We start from the raw sequence: 21,408 nt of genomic DNA on the forward strand, positions 1-21,408 counted from the left end.
GAAGTTATGTATGTATATAAGTTGGTTGTCAAAACCAACCGATTTTATTTTCTTTGAATGGAAAAATTAGGTGAGGAGAAAGAGAGTGTCGGGCTCTTTCTAACTAAAAAATATCTCGTTCTACTCTTGTTCTTCGAACCGAAGTTCCGGCAACTTGTTAAGTCATCCGTGATACCGTATCGGGAACCAAAGGATTAGGATTGAAACCCGAATTAGAAGTAGTGATTGGTTTATGAGTTGTCCTATATAACAATTGGAATTTAGGTAAGTAATTGACGAAAAATAGATTGTACTGCATACACATTCTACCTAATTTTCAAAATATAACTCTATGCTACACTACATTCCACAACAACATTCTAAAAACACATTTTTCCTACAAATACATACCGAAAAAGCATTTTCATTGAAAAACAAAAGTTATGTTATTCACAAAAGGCATAAAATCGTGTGTCTCCATATGATTGCGTGCAACACACCTCAGTACGGTGTAATTCAATGAAAGATTCAACGTATTGTTTATAGAAAATACCTCTTATATGTCAACGTAAATAATTAAAAAGATCACTACAGACCTTGTTGATCGGATTTTTTCCAGGGTTGTGTTATTTTGGGGCCTTTGATTTCCAAATTGGTTTTTTAATGTGGTAAGCAATCGCCGCCGCCCATGGACACGCAAAACACCAGAGGCGTTACAAGTGCGTTGCCGGTCTTTTGGGTGTTAGGAATTTCAGGGTTGTTGGGGAATCGGGGATTGGAAAGATTAGGAGGGGGGTTATTGGGGCTCCGGTAACCTCACTCACACAACGAAACTTTTTGATGTTTGTTTCCTTGATTCTTTATGACTAATAAAGTAATTAACGAATGTTGATCATAATGGCTTGCATTTCTAAGATAATTATTAAAACAGACAATCCCAAAATCCACAATTTTCTAAAATTTCATTTATATTGTGCATGTCCACTCTTACTGTGGACAGAGGTAAATGAGCAAAAACACCTATACGTACAAATGCAAAACCTAATTGTTTGTTACACTTTCACACCTAAACTGCTAAACCAATTGTGATGAATTTTGTCAAAAATATACGTAAATGAGACTTCAGAGATGATTTTCGCGTAAACAAAGTCACAGAGACAGAAATAAGTTCAGTTCTAATGACATATTATAATTAGAACCTCCTTGCTCCGTTTATCCTCAATAGTGAGGGAAGCGACCTCCCTGAACTACTTTCCCGTATATATTTCGCCATGTTAGAATTAGTTACTACAAGTAATTAAATATAAATTAGTTCTTAACTTAATATTACTAACAAAACTCCAATTTGGTTGAACGACCTAATTCCGTAGTTGGATTTTAATGTTTGGGATGGTATTATGAGCAAACATTTTGTTTAGGCTTGTCTAACCTGTTTACCATGTGTTGAAACAAGAATAGACAGTAAGACCACTAAACCTAATTTTCTCACATCACATCACATCAACAGCCTATTGGTGGCTACTGCTGACCAAAGCCTCTTCTCGCATGAAGAAGGTTTGAAAATTAATCACCACGCTTGCTCAATGCGGGTTGACGATTTCAAACTTATAATTAGAAATTTTAGGCCTACATTTCCTCACGATGATTTTCCTTCACCGTTTGTCACTGGTGTCTAAATAATCTTAGAGAGTACCTATAACTCGGAAAAAATCACATTGGTATTTGCCGCACCCTCATGCATAAGGTGCAGGCGTCATCCGAACCACGACATTTCTTCTTACGGGTGTGGCAAATGCTAACTAAAATACTTATCAGAGACTGGGTAGCAATCAGCAAAGCTCTCTGATAAACCTGAACCATTTAACCTACGATCCGCCGCCTGCTAAATTTAAATCACCAGCTACGTTAAAAGCCTCTAAACGAACGAATCCAAAAATAAATGTTACTAAACCATTTCCTCCAATAGCAACCTGTAACAATTTCAAAATTAATTTCGTTCTCTAACGGGACCCGGAAGGTAAGAACCGAATCTATTCTGAGGTCCAAACCGCAGTGGTCTAAACTTAGCCAATCTTGAGCCATTGAATTATTCCAAGACTGAGCTCATGGAACGTGACCTTGGGTTACAGGCTCCATTCAATTTGAATCGATAACTTCATTCTAAAGGTTGATTGCTTTTGTGTTTAATGATGATACTCTTGATGTCCTGGTGGTACAGAGGCTTAAGACGCCTGCTTCTCATGTATGAGGGTGCAGGATAGGAACCTACCAACGGCAAAGTACCACTGAGACTTTTCCCGAGTTGTATATGCTTTCTCATCATATAGACACCACTGACAAACGGTGAAGTAATACATGGACCTCCATTACATAATGCATGCTTGGTAGGCGGGTAAAAATAGTCGTTTAAGAAGATAATCTGATTTATCAGTAATCAATGCTATTTTTTAGTATCTGTGATGGGATCTTACATCACCCACAGAAAGAGTTTAATTGTGTAGAATAGAATTCTACTATGGCACCAGTACACGGCGTAGCAATTAAAAACAATCACAATGCATCATTTTTTTAAAACCGTCTTACACACCTGCTAACAACACATAGATACATACGTTCAAACAAATACCATAAGCAGTATTCCTTAAAAAAACGTGTCAAAAAATACCCAACCTTGTCCCGTCAAGTAATAAGTCTAAAATCCGTTGACAACATTACCTATGTGATCAGTGATCGAGTAGGCTTATAAAGGAGCTTGTCCAATCTCCGGTGATGTGTGTCTAAACGTAGTGGACCCTACATAGTGTCGGCCATTCTATCCTACTTTAGACAAACAGTTGTTTTAGTATATTTTGTTTTATATTCACGGGTAGTTGAAGGGACAGCTGGAAGGTGTGTTGTGTAAGCGAAAATTCTGATAGAAGATGTATCGACGGCTTTTTGTTCCCTTGAATTCTGTTCAATGTTGGTTCTTTAGGTTTATCGTTAAGATGTGAAAATTGTGTCAAGGCCACAACGTGGCTGGTTTGAAGATTTCTACGCACTGAAAGTTTGATTTCACTGTTTTCTTGTATCTATTTTTTGAAAGGGGTAAATCATTCAGTTACTTCTCCCGCCTTGAATGAGGCGAGAGGGAGTGTCAGACTCTTACTGCCTAAAAACCACTCCGTTCCTACTCCTGCTTTTCGAACCGGAGTTCCGGTAAACCCGCTAGGTAGTCCGCAGCTCTGGAATCTACAAGAATCTTACCTTTGCAGGGATTCCATTATACTTGAGCAGGATAACCAATGTATAAAGATTATAACTTTAGATTCTAAATTACAAAACTTGCAGTTACTAATGTATGTGTCAAAATATGGAATAATAATATGGGGAAAACATCCCCATAAAAAAAACTCGCCATAATTTAGGAAAAAACAAACCTATAACGTGTTATTTAAATTTATTTCCCCATTGTATTCCGAACCGCATTAATAGCCGACAGGACATTATTAAATTAAACTGTTTTCAAACATAGATTGATCCGAAAACTTTTTTACCCACAAAAATGGAAAACTTTTTGCGTGAACGAACACGCACGCAGTTAGTTAATCATTCAAAGGGACATCACTGGGTACAACGCAACGAATTATATATTTATCTATACTGGATTTGCTGGTAAAGATTCTGGATTTTACTACTGAACCATAAGGTTGAGAATTCATTAAAGAAATGGCTCAGATAGTAGTTAATCTGCTGTTCTTCTTAGAATAAAAGTATTGTGTCACACACTTAATACCTTTTAAATGAAAGAAAGAAAAATCATTTATTTACAAGGTTAGAAATCGCAGTGTTCTAAGAGAACAGTTCCTTATGACCCGATCTTACGATATACGAGTAACTACATGTATTCCACAACATAACAACGCTTGCGTTTTATGAGTGAAGTTACTCCAGTAATCTAATTGCCTTACCCCCTTCCCAATCTTCCCAATCTCCGATTCCTCAAAAAACCCTTAAATTCCTAACCCCCAAAAGGCCGGCAACGTACTTGTAATGCCTCTGGTGTTTCGGGTGTCCATGGGCAACGGCGATTGCTTACAACCAGGTGATTCATCTGCTCGTTTTATTATTTTATATAAAGTTCAGATTGTATTTAATAAGTTTGACAGATCGGTACAGGTTGCCCCACAATTTGTACCTTCATAAAATATATTGTCACGCCCATTTAATTCTGATGACAGGACGGACAAATGTTTACATACAGACAGACAGATAATTGCTGTCACATTTTCTATTATTACGCAACATCACAGTACAGTATTTTGACCACTTTTTTTAAATAATTGTGTAGAATTTTGTGTCAAAAATGTACCTACATACATACAAACCTGTGGAAGACAGTAAGTAGTATAATTTTTATACGCTTTTTCGTTTACGTATGTTATTAGACAAATGTAAAAACGGGGCATTTAATAGCTACATAGTAGAATAGTTTACAAATCTGTGCTATTACTTGTATAAACTTTAAATTTACTTTAAATACTTGTCTTGCTTATGTCAAAACCAACGATGTAATTTTAAAACGTTTGCAGCTTAAATGACAATAAATGCTCGTGCAAAAATATAATTTTATGTCAAAAACAACGGCCAAATTTTGATATGGTCAAATATACTTAATGTCACCACGTCACTCAATTTTAATGCAGTTTCACTAAATAGTTCTGTCACTACAAATTCTTAGTAAAATGACAAATCAATCAAAGTCAAATCATTTATTCCAATTAAACCATATACTTAGGTACTTTTGAAACGTCAACAAAGAAAGAAATAAATAATAGTCTGTCAGTCCGTCTGTCAGTGAAGCTAGGTGCTCGTTCCAAAGTGTAGCTTTGAATGGAGAAAACAAGCAGGAAACTCCATCGTTACTCTTTTCAAAAAATATGTCAAATGTTAGTCCCTTAGGCGGCACTTACAATACCCGCAGGAAAAGGCAGTGAGCTTGTAACAAAATGCATTCTAGCCTGCTATCAACACATGACAAAAGCTAACAATAAAATAAACAATACATGGAAATCATAATCAATTTACTTGCATATATGTACGAAGTAATGAAAGCTGTTAATAATCATGATGCTAGCATAGCATCAATAAATAAATATTTGTACCGGATTGTGTCCATAAACTATGTTTAATAGCACTGATTTAATAATGCTCAGTTCAGAGCTATGCGTGGAACTTTCCAGATTGTTATTTCCCTTATTATTCATAATTCATAAACTATAAATAGACCTATTGTAGTTACAGAATGGTTATGAATTTTAATACCAAATCACATCAACAGTTAAATGTGGAAGAGCCATGTTTCGGCACGAATGGGCCGGCTCGACCGGAGTGATACTAGTACCACGGCCTCACAGAAAACTGACGTGAAACAACGATTTCGTTGTGTGAGTGAGGTTACCGGAGACCCAATTACCCTGTCCAATGTTCCTAATCCCCGATTCCCCAATAACCCTCAAATTACTAACCCCCAAAAGGCCGGTAGCGCACTTATAACGTCTTTGGTGCATCGGGTGTCCATGTGCGGCGGCGATTGCTCACCATCAGGTGAAGAGGTGTGTAAGATTCGTAGTAATTGGCGTTGACTCTCTCTACACCCATGGAAACATGGGTGAGGTGTGAAACCTTAATTCCACTTTTGAGAAATACTTCCAAAGAATTAAGCCAAGAAGGAATAACAAGTACCGTATCTTTTTACCTTAACCAAAATCCTGCTAAATTAGTATTGAAATAAGGCCTCGATAATAAAAGGATTCCAACATTTTAGTTGTAAAATAATCAGTAATAAAATCAGACTTTATCAATTTGCGTAGCTGACGACTCGAAATAATTCTATTTTGGAGAACGTTTCAAATAATTTCGTTACTTCTCTCGACGTAGACAAATATACGAATTAGGTACTTAAAACAATTTTACCTTTTTTTCCTAAATTTTTATTGGAAGACGTAGATATTTTTATTGAGAGTTATTTGCCTTTTAGGTGCCCGTATCTCATATTTTAATCCACCTGTATCTCATGTCTTAGAGGAGACAGATTGCGCACACCCGCAACACCAGAGAAATTATAAGTGTGTTACCTCCTTTAGGCACGGTTGGGCCACCGATAGCAGCATTGACATGGCGAAACACAACGCAACCGTTATCACACGCCGGTTTTCTGTGAGGCCGTGGTATCACTCCGGTCGAGCCGGCCCATTCGTGCCGAAGCATGGTTCTCTCAAGTAAAAATATAGTACCGGTCAAAATTAGCTCAATTATTAAAAATATCCCTATCTAGCCTAACCCTTCAGTTTTACCTTAGTCCTTTTAATTCCCAGAAACTGGACCACATAAATAGATACCTAACACGTGTTCAATATCCACAAGGTTTAAAAGTCAAAATATAAAGGTCACCTTATAATAGAAAATTAAACAAATTTTGACATAACCTTTCAACACAGGGTGTATCTAAATAAATAAAAGTTCCATTGCCACGGACATAATTAACCACGGATTAATTATAAAACAGGTATTATAAGAGTTTGAGACATTTTTGGGTTTTGTTTTAAATTAACTGTCATTTTGTCTTGAACTTGGTGACTCTTTGTCATACATTATGTAAGTTCCGGACTCTTTGTAATCTCTTTTTATTATTTTGCTATAGGATAAGTAATGTTAAGGTTTTCAAAGTCAAGATTACTTTTGTTACCCGTTTACAGATTTCTAGACTTTTGCCAATTTCTAACGATTATCATTGACAGTTTTTTACTGCACAATTGATGCAGTGGCTGGGCAACTGGCTGCCGCGCAACTGGTAGCGGGTTCGATTCCCGCACGGAGCAACTTTTTGTGTGATCCACAAATTATTGTTTCTGATCTGGGTGTCATGTGTATGTGAACTTGTATGTTTGTAAACGCACCCACGACACAGAAGAAAATGCTAGAGTGAGGCAACGTTTAAAAAAAGTTTTATGACAGAAGAGACTCACAGCTCAACGTGTTCTCTTAAGTTCTTAGATCAACTTTTAAAAATAGCCAGAAATGAAATCTCCTTTCATAGCCTAGTTTAAAAACCAATCCAACTCACCCAAGTCTTCATTCGTCTCCGTCCAGCCGACTTGACAGATCACGTTATCCAACAGCACTGCAAATAGAAGCGCGCGCCACGCCACTTTCCCGCCCAAACTGCCCGCCATCTTGCTTTCAATGACGGACTGTCATTTTGACACACTCTTCTACATTGTCTATTGTCTCACTGGGAAGGATTTTACCTGGAAATAAAAAAAGATTATTTTAAGAAATGAAGAGGAGAAAACTACTGTCGATTGTTACCTACAATGTGTCTTTTTATAGATTTTTCCGATCATCAATAGTGAAATGCAAGACATTGCCGCACACTGAACTGATAAAATATTATAGCATACTAGCGTTTGCCAGCGCCTTCGCCCACGTTCCCATGGGATAAAAAGTATCCTATAACCCAAGTCAACTCATACCCTGTCTGTATACCAAACATCAAAATAAGAAAGTACTGAACGGTACTTTCAGCGTAATTGACGGACAAACAAACAAACTTTCACATTTATAATATAAGTGTGATAACAAAATATATTTTGTCAAACGAGTATTGGGGATACTCGAGTACAACAGTCATATTTATCACCACTAGTCTTATGACGCATTCGTTTCATTCCAAACAAAACTCGAAGTAAATAATTAAGCTATTCTCTTAAATAATAACTTAGTTTCAACTCTTCATAATCTATCTATAGTTCTATTAAGCTAAAGTATATATCCCTCAGTTTAGATATTAGTTAAAGTGCACTCAAAACATTTTCAGATATTAACTTATTTATACTTATTAATAAATCGTTACTTTAAACTTTAGTAAACTTCAATTCAAGTAAATTGTTGACCAAAACTTATTGCTTATAATTTGGTTGGTATCTCAGAAATGTCTACGGAATCATTCTTTCTCCGGACCCTTACCCATTGAGGGGCGCTGATATGTGTTCATACAAACTGTGAAACTAATGTCAAAGCTATAAAATGTCAATAATTATTCAATATCAAAAATATGCAACCCCAATCGTAGCTGAACTAAAACAAAAAAAATATTAAAATAGCACCTAAAATTCAGAGTACTGAAGAGTACTAGAAAGTAAACCAAATACCATTTAGTTTATTTAATATCCATCCATGCAATACGGATGCAATTCGTTAGTGTTGCATCTCAAGAGTACGAAATTTAGGAGTACATATATTTTTACACTAACTATCGTGAGACATACTAAATTAAACTAAAAAGCTATTCTCCATTAATTTACGTGAGTAAACCGTGATTTTTAGTTAGTTTTAGGACTATTAGTAAGCTTATTTTATCAAGAAATCCCGTCAACACTTACAAGATCGATGTAAGTGTGCCCACTTTAAGGAGAAAGCAAGGTATTATGTTTTACGGCCGCCAGGCCAGGTCAGTAACCACAGGTAAGGACTTAAGTATTAGTTAACATGCACCCTAACCTTACCTACATAAAGGTTAGTTTCACTATAAAATTAAAAATAACGCGCCCTTGGCCGCCATAATAATTTGTTGGCGAGAAAATAAAAGTCCGAATTAAAATGTTTCACGTGATTCCCTATTGCTGGCTTGTTATTGAAGAATTTGTATAATTATTTGAAGTTGGCACAATACATGAACTCACAACTTGATCCCTTGTTGGTAGAAAACCAGTACCTAAGTAACTACAGAATTCCGGAGTTGCGTATTAACTAGCGTGTTTACCGGGGCTCCGGCTCGGAAAGCAGGAGTAGGAACGAGGTGGTTTTTAGTCAGTAAGAGTCTGACACTCTCTCTCGCCTCGTCCAAGGCGGGAAAAGTCATTGGATGATTTTACCCCCTCAAAAAGTAACTACAGAATGCCACCAAATACGATCCATACATTCTTCTTTTATTTCTGAGTACTAACATACATAATATATAACCTCACGCCTGTCTTGCATGGAGGTAGGCAGAAACAATGGAACGCCAATTGCTACGATTCTTAAATACTTCTTTCGCTCCATCAACTCAGTCAACAGTCTTTTCAGTTAAGAGACATGCTCGTTAGTTAAGAGTACTTTTAATTTGGCCCTTCTTTAATATATCGCCAATCTGGTCGATATATGTCCGTCTAGGGCAGTGTCAATAGTAAAACCACATAAAAAAATATCAGGCGCTCTAACAATACACACTGACCTAACATTTGCGCTGGTAGAAGTAATAATTTCCTCAAGTTTATCGCAATCAGACGAACGATTCTGCAATGCAGCAAACATAAACACATAATCATTCATTTATTTGTTTACATCTATTTAAATAAGATATCAATATAAAAATGTAGAGTTAATAAAGACTTACTAATGCCTCGCCCGTCAATTAAAACAAGCGTAGTTTTAATATAAGTTAAACATCATAATGAAAACTAAATCATAGCTCTAATATGAAATCTAGATAAGACCTATTTAACTAGTTCTGACATGACCTTGTAGTCAAATCAAGGGTTAAACAGGGCCGAACTTGAAAACGGCTGAACCGATTTGGTCTTGAATCATTTGTGGAAGTCCAGGGAAGGTTTTAAAGGTGAGAAAAAGTTTTGGAGGCGGTACGAAGTTTTGCCGAGTCAGCTAGTCAGAGAAAAAACGATCGGGCATGTTAATCTTTGACTATGAACTATGAAGTTACTCCTAACATGATACTTATTTTTTTAGAGCTGACAAAATCATTCAATTACTTCTCCCGCTTTTTTTAAGGTGGGGGGGAAAGCATCCAATGGCTTCTCCTGCTCTGGGCGAGTCGAGAGGAAGTGTCAGACTTACTGACTACAAACCACCACGTTCCCACTCCTGCTTTTATAGCCGGAGCCCCAGTATACCCGCTAAGTATTCCGCAGCTCCTGATCAGACTTCTCTCGCCTAGAATGAGGCGAGAGAGAGTGTCAGATTCTGACTATAAACCACCCCGTTCCTACTCCTGCTATTCGATACCTAGCTAGGTAGTCCGCAACGCGATACTTGATACTAAGACCCGATCGATTCCTATCGCCTAGGGGCCTCTACACGTTTTAGTCCGCCCCTGTTCAGCACTCCAATATAAAATAAGCTTTATATACCCAATAAGGCGAACACATTACTGCCATAATTTTGTAACATAGTTAACTTTGTTCTTAATTACGTTTCTGAATAAGCCAAGGTTAAAAAGTTAATCGGTTTCGACATTGTACAGTGAACGACTAAATTGTTTCATTCTTTAGAGGTTTTGCGGTTAATTGAGATTGAATTTAGAGATGATTAATTTTTGGAGAGTTGAATGATTTTGTGCTATTACTATCAAAATTAGTGTTATAAAAATTAATATGTATAACGTCACACCCTTTATCGCCGAAGTGGTAGGCAGAGGTGCACATTATGGCACGTAATGCCGCTATACAATTTAGACCCACTTTTCACCATTTGTGCAATAAGTTCCATGTAATAGGGGGTGACTTAAAAATTAAGCTTGTAATCTTTTCCTCAGCAACCACAGTTGCGATTACTAGACAAAGAATGCAGTATTTTTTATTTTATTTATTTTGAACACGTCAAATCATAAAGTTTTTTATCATGTTTGATTCATACATAACGTTTAGTAACTTCTTTAATTAATTTAAATGTCGTAACAAAAGTTTAAAACATGATTTTAAATTTCTATTAAATAAATCACAGTACTGACAGAAAGCATAATGAGAAGTGGCCTAATTTAATTGTCCATCAGTAGTTATAACCTCTTTTAATTCCCGTCCAATATTTGAAGTAACAAGGACGTTCTGTAGGTGACTGTACGTGGAATATTTTGTTCATGACATGAAAATATTTCGTGGTGAATTAAGAGCATTACGCCGCCGACAAGGTCCGTGGGTAGCGCTATATTTGAGGCTCCGTTCCTGTAAAAACATTGTGTCCTATTTAAAGATTTTTCAGTTCTATTTTAGATTGTATCTATTTTAGAGTTTTATCGATTTTTCTTTTTAGTTTTTGATTTATTGAATGGTAATAAATTAATAACAACTGAGCTTTGGTTTTTTAAGTAGACCAGTGATTTAAAAATGATTTTATGAATTAAATCTTAATTATCTTATATAGGTCTAATTAAATCAAACAATGAGTTACTGAGAGAATGTCAGTTGCTTACTGACCAAAACCACTCCGTTCCTACTCTTTTTCGAGCCGGAGCCCGTAGTCCGCAGCTCCGGATTAGACGCTATTTATTCCCTTAATAAGTGAACGGAACTAAGGTACAATCGATAATTTAAAGACTCAAATAGAACATAAATACTTCGCCTAATCCTTTAGACTTTTATCCAATCGACCAAAAACTACCCGATACAATCTATGAGATTTCACCAAAAAATTAGATTAATTAATACAAATCAGCGAATAAATTAAAAAAGAATCAAACACCAAAATCTCGGAACCAATCGTGAAAATTACAACCAAATAAACATTAAAGTAATCACAAACTAAGTTCAGTTAACCGGAGTCAGGTAACGGAAGTTAAATTAACTGTGGGTACACATCAAGCTATACAGACCAGTTTATCTTGGTCTCGCTTTGTAAGACCTTACCGTACATTGGACGGTCAGTTTATATTGGTTTTGTTTAGCTCGATATGTCGAGTTTACACGAGTTTGGAATCATTTCCATATCCTTGTAAACAAATAGACGTAATATATCATTACGCTTTACATTCCCTGAGGGTATAGGTAGAGGTCATAGGGCCTGGGAATTAAAGACGCTCCGCTTTTCATGCATGAGGATGCGCGTTCAAAACCTACCAACCGCAAGTACCAATGTGTATTTTTCCGAGTTATATGATGTGCTTTCTAAGATTATTAAGACACCTGTGACAATCGGTGAAGGAAAATTTCAGGAGGAAACCTAAGCTTATAATTTTTATATTAACTTAAATACCACATCGTAAGGTTTACCAACATTACATAAAAAAAATATTCGTCTTAATAAAGTCTTAGACAAAAAACAAATCGTAATTTAATATAAAACTCTATTACAAGGCGCCAACTACTCCTGCACCACCACGCATCACACTAAACAACCAATCGGAACGTCTAACAAATGAAACGATTACACAGCCGTGCAGAAAAAACTGGTACCACAAACATTCGAAGTGAGCTGTAAAAACAGTTGACCCGTTTTCATAGATTTTTGCGACAGTCCATTCATGGTCAGATTAACTGGGGTAAAATACTCACAGCCCAATGTATGTTAATGCCCCCTATCACTGTCCAACAGCGAAGTGTTATTTGCATTGTATCGAATACGCTACGGACTCGGGGGACGTAGGGTGGGGTGCTAGTGATAGCGGTAAACTGGTCGCCATCTTGTTTTTTTGACGGTGAAATCAATTGGTAGTGTTTTTTGAAGCTTTGATGTGTGGTTTTTTGAAATGTAGGTTGTGTTAATATTTCTGTTAGGTGATTGGTTTGAAATGAAAATTATGGTTGTCTCCAAAAGGTAGGATGTTAAGTTAAATGTCATTGGTTTGCTGCCTACGTGAATCGTATTTTTATCAATCAATTACCTAATAATTGGGAAACCTAAAAAGTTACGAAATGTGATTGAGAAAGTATTAATTTTATTTTTGTATGATTCATTCTGGCTTCCGGAATTATAAAATATGAAAATGAAAGAAAAGTACATCCAACCTGAACGTAGGCATATATTTTTTACTAATATTATAAATGCGTAAGTTTGTGTGTTTATGTATATGTTTGGGACTCAATCACGACAAAATTGAAAGGATTCGGAAAAAAATAGATCAGGAATATATTGTGCTCTAAAATAACACATAAGCTACTTTCTATCCTTCAGGAACATGAGTGAAGCCGTGGGCAAAAGCTAGTTATGTATATGTTTCATTTTCAAATCGACTAAAACTACTTTAAGTATTTCTGAAAGACACATTTTTATTATATGTCATAAAATATAGATAGTGTCAGCAGAAACAGTTTCAGCTTATAAGCTGGCCATAAAATATTTGATTGAACGACATAAACTCATAAAATATCGTTAACTTCGATACCTACGTAAACACATCAGTATATTCCTTTTGATTTTTTTATTACTTTCCTTCGTTTTATAATATTTCTATCAGCTTTCTTTGATAGCAGGATTTAAGGATTTTTCTTATATTTTTACTCCATTTTGTAATTGCGATAACAGTTTAGGTGATAACAACTTTTCAAAATTTTAATTGCCAAAAATTAAAAATACTTTACTTGTCACAGATTTTTATATAATTGCGGTTTTAAGGATTAATTAGAATTCACGATTTAAACAACGCATGACCAAGTTTATGACCTATGTTACATCGCATAGCCGACTGACCCGACTAAAGTTAGGTTAAATTATTTTATTTTCAAAATAAAAAGCATCCAAATAAACATTTTACATTCTACTAGTACATTTTACATAAAACTAGTACTAGTAACTACATATAACTAAAATATTTAGAACTTAAAAATACCTTTAAAGACATTAAAAATATAATAAATTAATATGCAACCCGCTCCGCTCCCCGCTCCCCGCTCTCAGTGACGCCACACGCTTATCAGGCAATCCTTTATGAGTACATTCATCGAGGTTAGTTCCACTTTTGCATATATGCGATTTTTTTCTTCTCATATTTTTATGGTCGTCACAAGTTTGTCTGTGATAGTGTTTGGTCTCACTTTTTAAATGGCCAACTTTTTTAGTTAGTCAGTTTAAGTTTTTTGAGTGAAAACCAGTATTTTACGAAAAAAGGGGGATTGTTTTGGGTTCAGGAAATGAATTAATTTTGAATGCGGATTCAGTTTTTTTGGTCTGTAATAATACTTTTTATTTGTTTTGTTTGTTCAAAATACATATATTTAATGCTTAATGGATTACATTTTATATTTATTGTATTCATTTTGATCTGTGATTGAATGTAACCGTTTGATATTGTTGATAAACTGAATTGACTGCATGGTTGACGCGGTGGCTATTCAGCTGGCTGCCGTGCAGGTTCGATTCCCCCACGGAATAATTCTTTGTATAATCCACAAATTATTGTTCTGGGGTCTGGGTGTCATGTGTATGTTTTGAAACGCACCCACGACACAGGAGAAAATCTTAGTGTGAGCCAAAATTTTTTTATAGAACACATTACCGTATTTTCCAATTTACAAAACTTCTCTGCACCACTAAAGCAAGATAACATTTTATGAAAAATCAACTACATACATACATACGCAGAAAACGTTCGTTTTCATTCCTAGCTCAGTGCAACTAGAGTATGGTAATACAAAAGTTATCTAAATTGCGTTTCAAGTAGCCGTTTCGAGTCTCGCGTTATTTGGCACAGTCGGCGCCGGCGACACTAATAATGCAGTTGTTGCCAAATGCCACCATTTTTACAAGATACACCGAACTTATTGAATGGCTAATATTTTTGTCATTATAATGCCCCTATAAATAATAAAATGCCTATCTTAATGGAGCCGTGCCGTAAGAAACTGTTTAGGTCCACCGACCCTTGTGCGGATCTCAATTCTTGAGATGACTCGTGTTTTTTGGGCTTTAAAAATAGATTTCTTTTTGTGGGCGATTTATAGTTTAGTAACGAGAAAAGCTAATACACAGTTTTATTACATAGAAAATGTAAAATATAAATATATATTTTGTTCAGTTATTATTTAAGCTGGAATACACAATTTTACTGGGTTTGAACTGTTTGATAAAAATATTATAAATTTTATATTTTTACATGTACACAAAAGCTAAAAACTTCCTCAATAGTCGAGTGGTGAGACAAGTGAGACAGTGAGACTACCGGGCAAGGGGTCTCGGATTCAATTCATTGATTCGTTCGTTGACCCGGGTCAGGCAAAATATTACTATGCTTTACTCGGTTTTTCGACAATTTCTCAGTAGTAACACGACGTCTGGAATTGTGCACAGTATATGGCAATAGGCTCTTCCCTTATTGCATGGGACTTACAACACAAATGGTGAAAAGTGGGTGAATATTGTATAGCGGTATTACGTGCTATAATGCGTAGGTGGACTGCCTACGTTGGCCTAAAAGGCGTGACAATGCATATATTTTTAAAAAAGCACGTCTATAAATAATTATTCAGTCTTTGGTATTGGCACGATGATCGCTTATTCATATTGCACAATTAGCGAAAAGTGACTATAATAGGGAAGATGACGTGGTATGAAAATTAAAAATCTATTCAGTCCATCCGTTAGGTAATTAAAAAATATTAGACACGTGTCTAATATTTTTAAGATAACAATACTTAGATAAAAGGAATCAAAGTTTAGAAGTGGGAGCGAATACATCATTTCTAGGTAAAAAAACGTACACAGAAGTAACGTTACGCGATATTTCAAATAAATATATCTTTAAAAGTATTTGTTTCCGAAAGAAAATAAAAAATACGTGTCTAATATTTTAAAATAATCAACAAGACGGGCATTAGAATGAAAATTAGTCATCTACCCTACATAAACCATAACATCAGTCTTTAAGGATATGTACTTACTAATATGTACATATCAAACATTATACCCACTGTTCGGCCTTCTAGCCAGTTTACATATGTTCAGCTGTTAACCTTAATAAAACAAGCTGTATGTATAACATCGAAGGGTCCCGTTCTACTAATGGCCGAGTACTCGTCAAGAATTCGCAATAAGACTGTGTCAGCTGTGAACTACACGACTATGGACTAACAAGGATTAAATAGACTTACATACATACATACACACATAATTATGTAGTTAGAAAGGATGGATGAAAGCAGATTTATGAAAGAAGTATATAGAGTGGGCGCCCTAGACGGACATATATTGAGCAGATTGGCAATATATTAAAGAAAGGCCAAATTAGAAGTACCCTTAACCGACGAGCATGCATGATGACTGTTGATGAAGCGAAAGAGATATGTAAGATTAAAGGTATGTAGTATTAAGATTAGTAGCATCGTAGCATTTGATTCGTTTCATAATTTTCTGCCTATCCCCATGGGAGACAGGCGTAAGGTTAAAAACCATCTAAGGAGCTACACAACTAACAGGAGACTGAATTTTTTAAACTGCTAAATCCAACTCGAAGCTTGGAAATCAGGCCAAATCCCTCTTATGTACCAAGAGGAGGCCCATAGCCGATTATCGGTGACACTAGAACACTGGCTGATTGATTGTCTGACATAGGCTGTAGACACAGCCTATTAATGATAATTACAACCGAACCAATAAATCTCAAAATACCAATAACACATAACCCAAATCAACTCTAAATCACCTTTTACCATCATCAACCCAGCAAAACCCCCACAAACACAACATACCTCGCTTCCCAGCTACAGAAAAAAACAGAAAAAAGAAAGAGAGGAAAGTATGATGCTGTCTGTATTGTAATTGCATCGTAATTATGATTAGAGACCTCCCATCCCATTGTTTACAAGTGGCCAGCTACTCTCGATTGGCTCTTGACTGCGAACAATCGTCTAATGCACTTGGTATTTCCTTTCCTACATTTCAAGATGGCTGGATGGTTGGCTTGTTCAATCGAATTGTTGCTTTAGGAAAATTGAATTACAGTTTGTTTTTCAATGTAGTTGTGTTATGTTGTAGCTTATTAGTTGAGTGTATTAGTGTGGTATAGCTTTCGCCCGCGTCTCTTCTCGCGTGCGTTTTAAAATCGAAAATATTAATAATAATAAACCTTCCTTTCATTGTTTTTAATATTTTTATTATTTTTGAAACTTTCCTTTTTTTTACAATTGTTGTCTGTCTGACTGTGTGTTTATTTATTTTGGCTTATTTCTGAAATGACTGGACCGATTTTGACGAGTTTTATTCGCAGGTAACGAGTAACTAAGGCTACTTTTATTTTATAAAAAAACAAAACCTCAAATTCTGTTAGAAGTCATATTCTACGCGGACGAAGTCGTGGGCTCCAGCTTTTTTTTTAACGTTGATAAGTCTGCGTTTGACCGCCAACCCGCTTACTGCCAGGACGGCGAAGCGACGCTTACTGCTAGTATCAAAATAAAATTAATACCCATATCACAAGATTTAATTAACTAAAACCTTAGTCTTTTTGTCAATTACGTACGACACAGAGAAGGCGGTGTCTCACTATACACTACCTAACCTAAAGAGCTAGCTTAGGAATGTTTCTAGTGACGTCGTAGTGTCGCAAACTAGAGTGACCTAACATTCGTAATTCGAAACCTGTAGCCCCCTATTTGTGAAGAGGTCTAGTTGTGTGGTTTGCACATGAAGCTTCTGACTGAGGTGCTATAGTAAATATAGGGTATTTATTTTGTTATATTTCGTTACTTTTAAAAGAAAAACTGCACGTTTAGCGCGGTGGCTGGGCAACCGGTTGCCGCCTAACGTGTAGCGGTTTCGATTGACACGGAGCAACTTTTGTGTGATCCACAAATTATTGTTTCGGGACTGTGTGTCATGCGTGTATCAACTTGTATGTTTGTAAACGCACACATAGAAGAAAATCCTAGTGTAGCGTAACGCTTTTTCAAAAATGAAAAAAGGTAATAAAAGAATTGTGGAGCTAAAATACAAAAAGTACACTTTTAAAACCCAACATATAGAGGAGTTACAATAACAATATTCGCAGTTGTTAGTCGAGTATTGTTTACTTGCCAAAGACATTAAAAGAATTAAATTGTAGACTATTTAAATTTAAATTGTATAAGTGGTTGAATGAAAAAAATTTTTACAGTATTAGGGAGTACTTAGAATAATAACGTTACAACTCCAACACTTGCAACTTGTACTTGCTTGTGATTAAAATTTTGCATGCTTTATTTTTAAGCTAAACATGTTTGAGCAAATTTCTGTATGTAAGACCTTTTATACCATGTTTAATGCAAACTCACTGGCAACACTGAAAAAAATACACCTATCCATAGTACGCGTAACTTTTTAAAATAAAAAAGAACCTTTTTTTCATTCACGATGACAAAGGCGACAGTCAGTGGGCCATTCTTTTTTAATTTATTGGTATTTTCGGTGGCTCATTGACACGGTTTAACCCCCAAACTGCTGGAGCGAACCAGAATTGTTTATTTGTTAAACATAGGCTGTACGGACCGCTAACTTCAAACGGTGGAGGGTTGGTATAATATGAAGACCTTATGAAGTATTTGGTGCATTTTATATGAGAAACTAGTGAAGTGTGAAAGATTTTTAGGTCTTTCACAATGTCTGGTTAACTGCCGCACTTAGAGACGTTTAATGATTACTTAAACTATTCCTTAGTAACGATTTTGTATCTAAAACAATTGCTAAGGACTGGGTTAAGTGAATGTAAATGACTCTGAGTACGACAGTAAGTTTATTAAATTTTCTTTAACACATTTTGTTTTTAAAAATACGTCAAATTAACCGAACTCATAAAAATGCTACGTGGAAGAGTCCCTCTGTGACTTTAAAAAAGTAGAGCTTTTTAGTATATTTACGTGACGTTCAGTTAATTTTGTATGTCACACGATAATCATTATACTACGAAGATATAAAAACCTTATCAGATATTTTGAAACTAATCTCTACATATATCATAGTAGTAAGATAGGTATTTATATTAAGGAGTACCTAGATACAGGTGAGCTTAAGTTTATATATTCTAATCTAGTGAATGTATAACGGGATAATTTAACATAGTAATTATGCCAGGATCACATCATCCGCTTAGCGCTTGCAACACGTGAATATGTCGAAAATTCATCAGAATTTATTTAGGTGATAAATTCTCGCTATAAGTGCCAGTAACCAGTCAATTAAAAGAATAATAAGGGGACCTTTATTCTTCTACTATTTTTACCGTTCACGCTATCACTGAAAATATTCTTCGTTCAAAAGACCTTTTTTACAAATTCGTCTACCACAATACCACATAACAAACATCTTCTAACTTCGAATTAAATTCTAACTATCGTTAATATTATAAATGCAAAACTATCGTTACATCGTTTTTTTGTATGTTTATTCGTCAATAACGCCAAAACTACTGAACGGAATCAGATGAAATCTGGTATTAGCTGACTTGGGTCATAGGATACTTATTATCCCAAGGAAACGCGGACAAAGCCGCTGGTAGAAGCTAGTACGATAATAAGTCTGACCCTGTACCCTAAGATGACCCACTGACCCTGTTTGTTTCATATATTACGCTTTATCTACTCGACCGATATTCTTTATTTACTAGCTACATCCACGCGGTTTCACCCGCTCTGCTCCTATTGGTCATAGCGTGATGTTTTATAGCCTATAGCCTTCCTTGATAAATGCACTATTCAACACAAAAAGAATTATTCAAATCGGACCAGTAGTTCCGGAGATTAGCGCGTTCAAACAAACAAACGAACTCTTCAGCTTTATAATATTAGTATAGATTTACACATTAATATCAAGTAGAAAGTACGGAGAAAAGTATAGGCTACCTAGTACCTTTTCACTGCGGCAAAACCCGCAAATAAAACCTAGTTTAAACTGAAGGGTTATAATAGATTCTTACTCAATCGTCTCCATTCGAATGTATGTATACTTTGAAATAGCCACTTAACTTTTGTTTTATCACTGACAGACTGACGGACATGTTTATACACACATGTCTAAGTGCAAGTTAAAGAGATAATGGTTTATTATGAATACAGAGATTATATGGAGAATTAATTTGAAAAACAAACCAATATATAGAATAGAGATTAGACGATACTTTGCGGAAATCTATGCTATAGTAACAATAGAATGAAATATAATGAATTTTTAGTTTTCATTTCGTTTGTAGAATACTAACTAAACTAAAAATTCATCAAGTATTGTTAGTGAAAAAAAACTAATTAATTATTATGTTACCGACTTACTCATGTAACTGTTTGACGAGGAACTCGACTAGTTTCAAGCCATACTAGAAGCTCATATTTATGAGCAGCCGCGACACATGATGCGGCGATTGTCACGTTGCTACTGTTGGATAGCAAGAGTTCCTCGTCAAACAGTTACGTGAGTAAGCCGGTAACATAATAATCAATTTATTATGTCTGACAAAAGTTATAATTAAAAAAAAACTAATTAAATAATTGTGTGTAAATCCAATATCGTCCCCGTAAAGTCAGCCCTGACTATAAATTATCGGTAAAAATTGTTATCAATACGAATCTCAAAATATGAACTGATGAAATCCTCCATAAATTAATTACCGATATGCCTACAGATACTCGATAAGGTTTCTGCAATTGAATAAAAAAATATTAAGTAACGAAACCAAATGAAATCTGCTTAATAACAATCTTTCCACAAATGTACTCAGCACTCAGGAAAATTATATAATTGCCTGGCTGGTAAGGTTTCGAAAGAAATCATAAAGAGATTCGATGAAATCAATTATGATATGGCTTTTTAAAACCTCTACGAAGTTGTACCTTGAATCGTATTGAAATTAAAAAGTTTAGTGATAGAAGTAATTTTCTTAATAACCGAACTAATCAGTATCGAATTATTTTTATTTAAAAAAAAAGTTATAATTGTTGAGGTAGATGTCATTTTTCTCGCATAAATAACAATAGAATTAATATTACTCGCAAACGGTTGAAATTCGAAATTTGAATAATATAATCTTAATTTAAAAAAATACGATGGACTTCTTTTCCAAATTGACAATTAAAAGTTCGTAACTACTTACATAAAAGTATTGTAATCAGCAAACCACATCCCTTTGATAAAACTCAAATAAACTTTAACACATTCACAGATAAAATTCGCAATCACTAAAAGTTCACACACGATCGGAAAATCGGGGAAAATCGGGAGCAAAGCGCCCACCCCCGGCGACGTCCCGTTGCGCACTGAAATAAAATACTCGAATAGCTTGCACCTTCATGCTGTACCGTAGTATTACCCGTCTAAGTTACGAATCCACATTCAACGCACCCTCTAACTTTGCCCGAGAACTTTTCAAATAAGTTGGGTTATACACACATAGGTGGGTTTGCAATGGAAGTTTTCCTAGACTCGTTAGGTAGAAAAGTAAACATGGCTTGAATTTTTTCTAGTTTAGTACACACAGGTGGAAATTAGATTCTGTGATAGTGACCATAATGTGGGCTATCATTAGAACCGATCATTTGCCAACAACCGCAGCGATGGCCGCAAATCAGATGCAACGGCATGATTGTGATATCGTCCTTTTTGATGTTTTGGGATCGGTAGGTAGCCGTGGAATTAGGGTCATTAGAGTCTGCGAAAGATGTTGAAAATTGATTGATGTTGGTACACATCTACATTACGGTAAAATTATGTCCAAAACATTCTTTG

The 21,408-nt window shown here is 35.5% G+C and overlaps 1 protein-coding gene across 1 annotated transcript in view; it reads right to left on the reverse strand.

Moving 5' to 3' along the window:
- Window positions 1–20,928, reverse strand: part of LOC118278130 (hemicentin-2) — a 161,705-nt gene extending 140,777 nt beyond the window's left edge. Inside the window, exons 1-2 of the mRNA XM_050700260.1 lie at window positions 20,777–20,928; window positions 7,085–7,268 (exon numbers count right to left, since the gene is read on the reverse strand). Of these exons, the coding sequence (XP_050556217.1) occupies window positions 7,085–7,193 (109 nt within the window). The 5' untranslated portion in view covers window positions 7,194–7,268; window positions 20,777–20,928. The remainder of the gene's footprint in view (window positions 1–7,084; window positions 7,269–20,776) is intronic.
- Between the last annotated feature and the right edge of the window lie 480 nt (window positions 20,929–21,408).

Source organism: Spodoptera frugiperda, chromosome 18 (genome assembly GCF_023101765.2).
Source record: "Spodoptera frugiperda isolate SF20-4 chromosome 18, AGI-APGP_CSIRO_Sfru_2.0, whole genome shotgun sequence".
Taxonomy (NCBI): Eukaryota; Metazoa; Arthropoda; class Insecta; order Lepidoptera; family Noctuidae; genus Spodoptera; species Spodoptera frugiperda.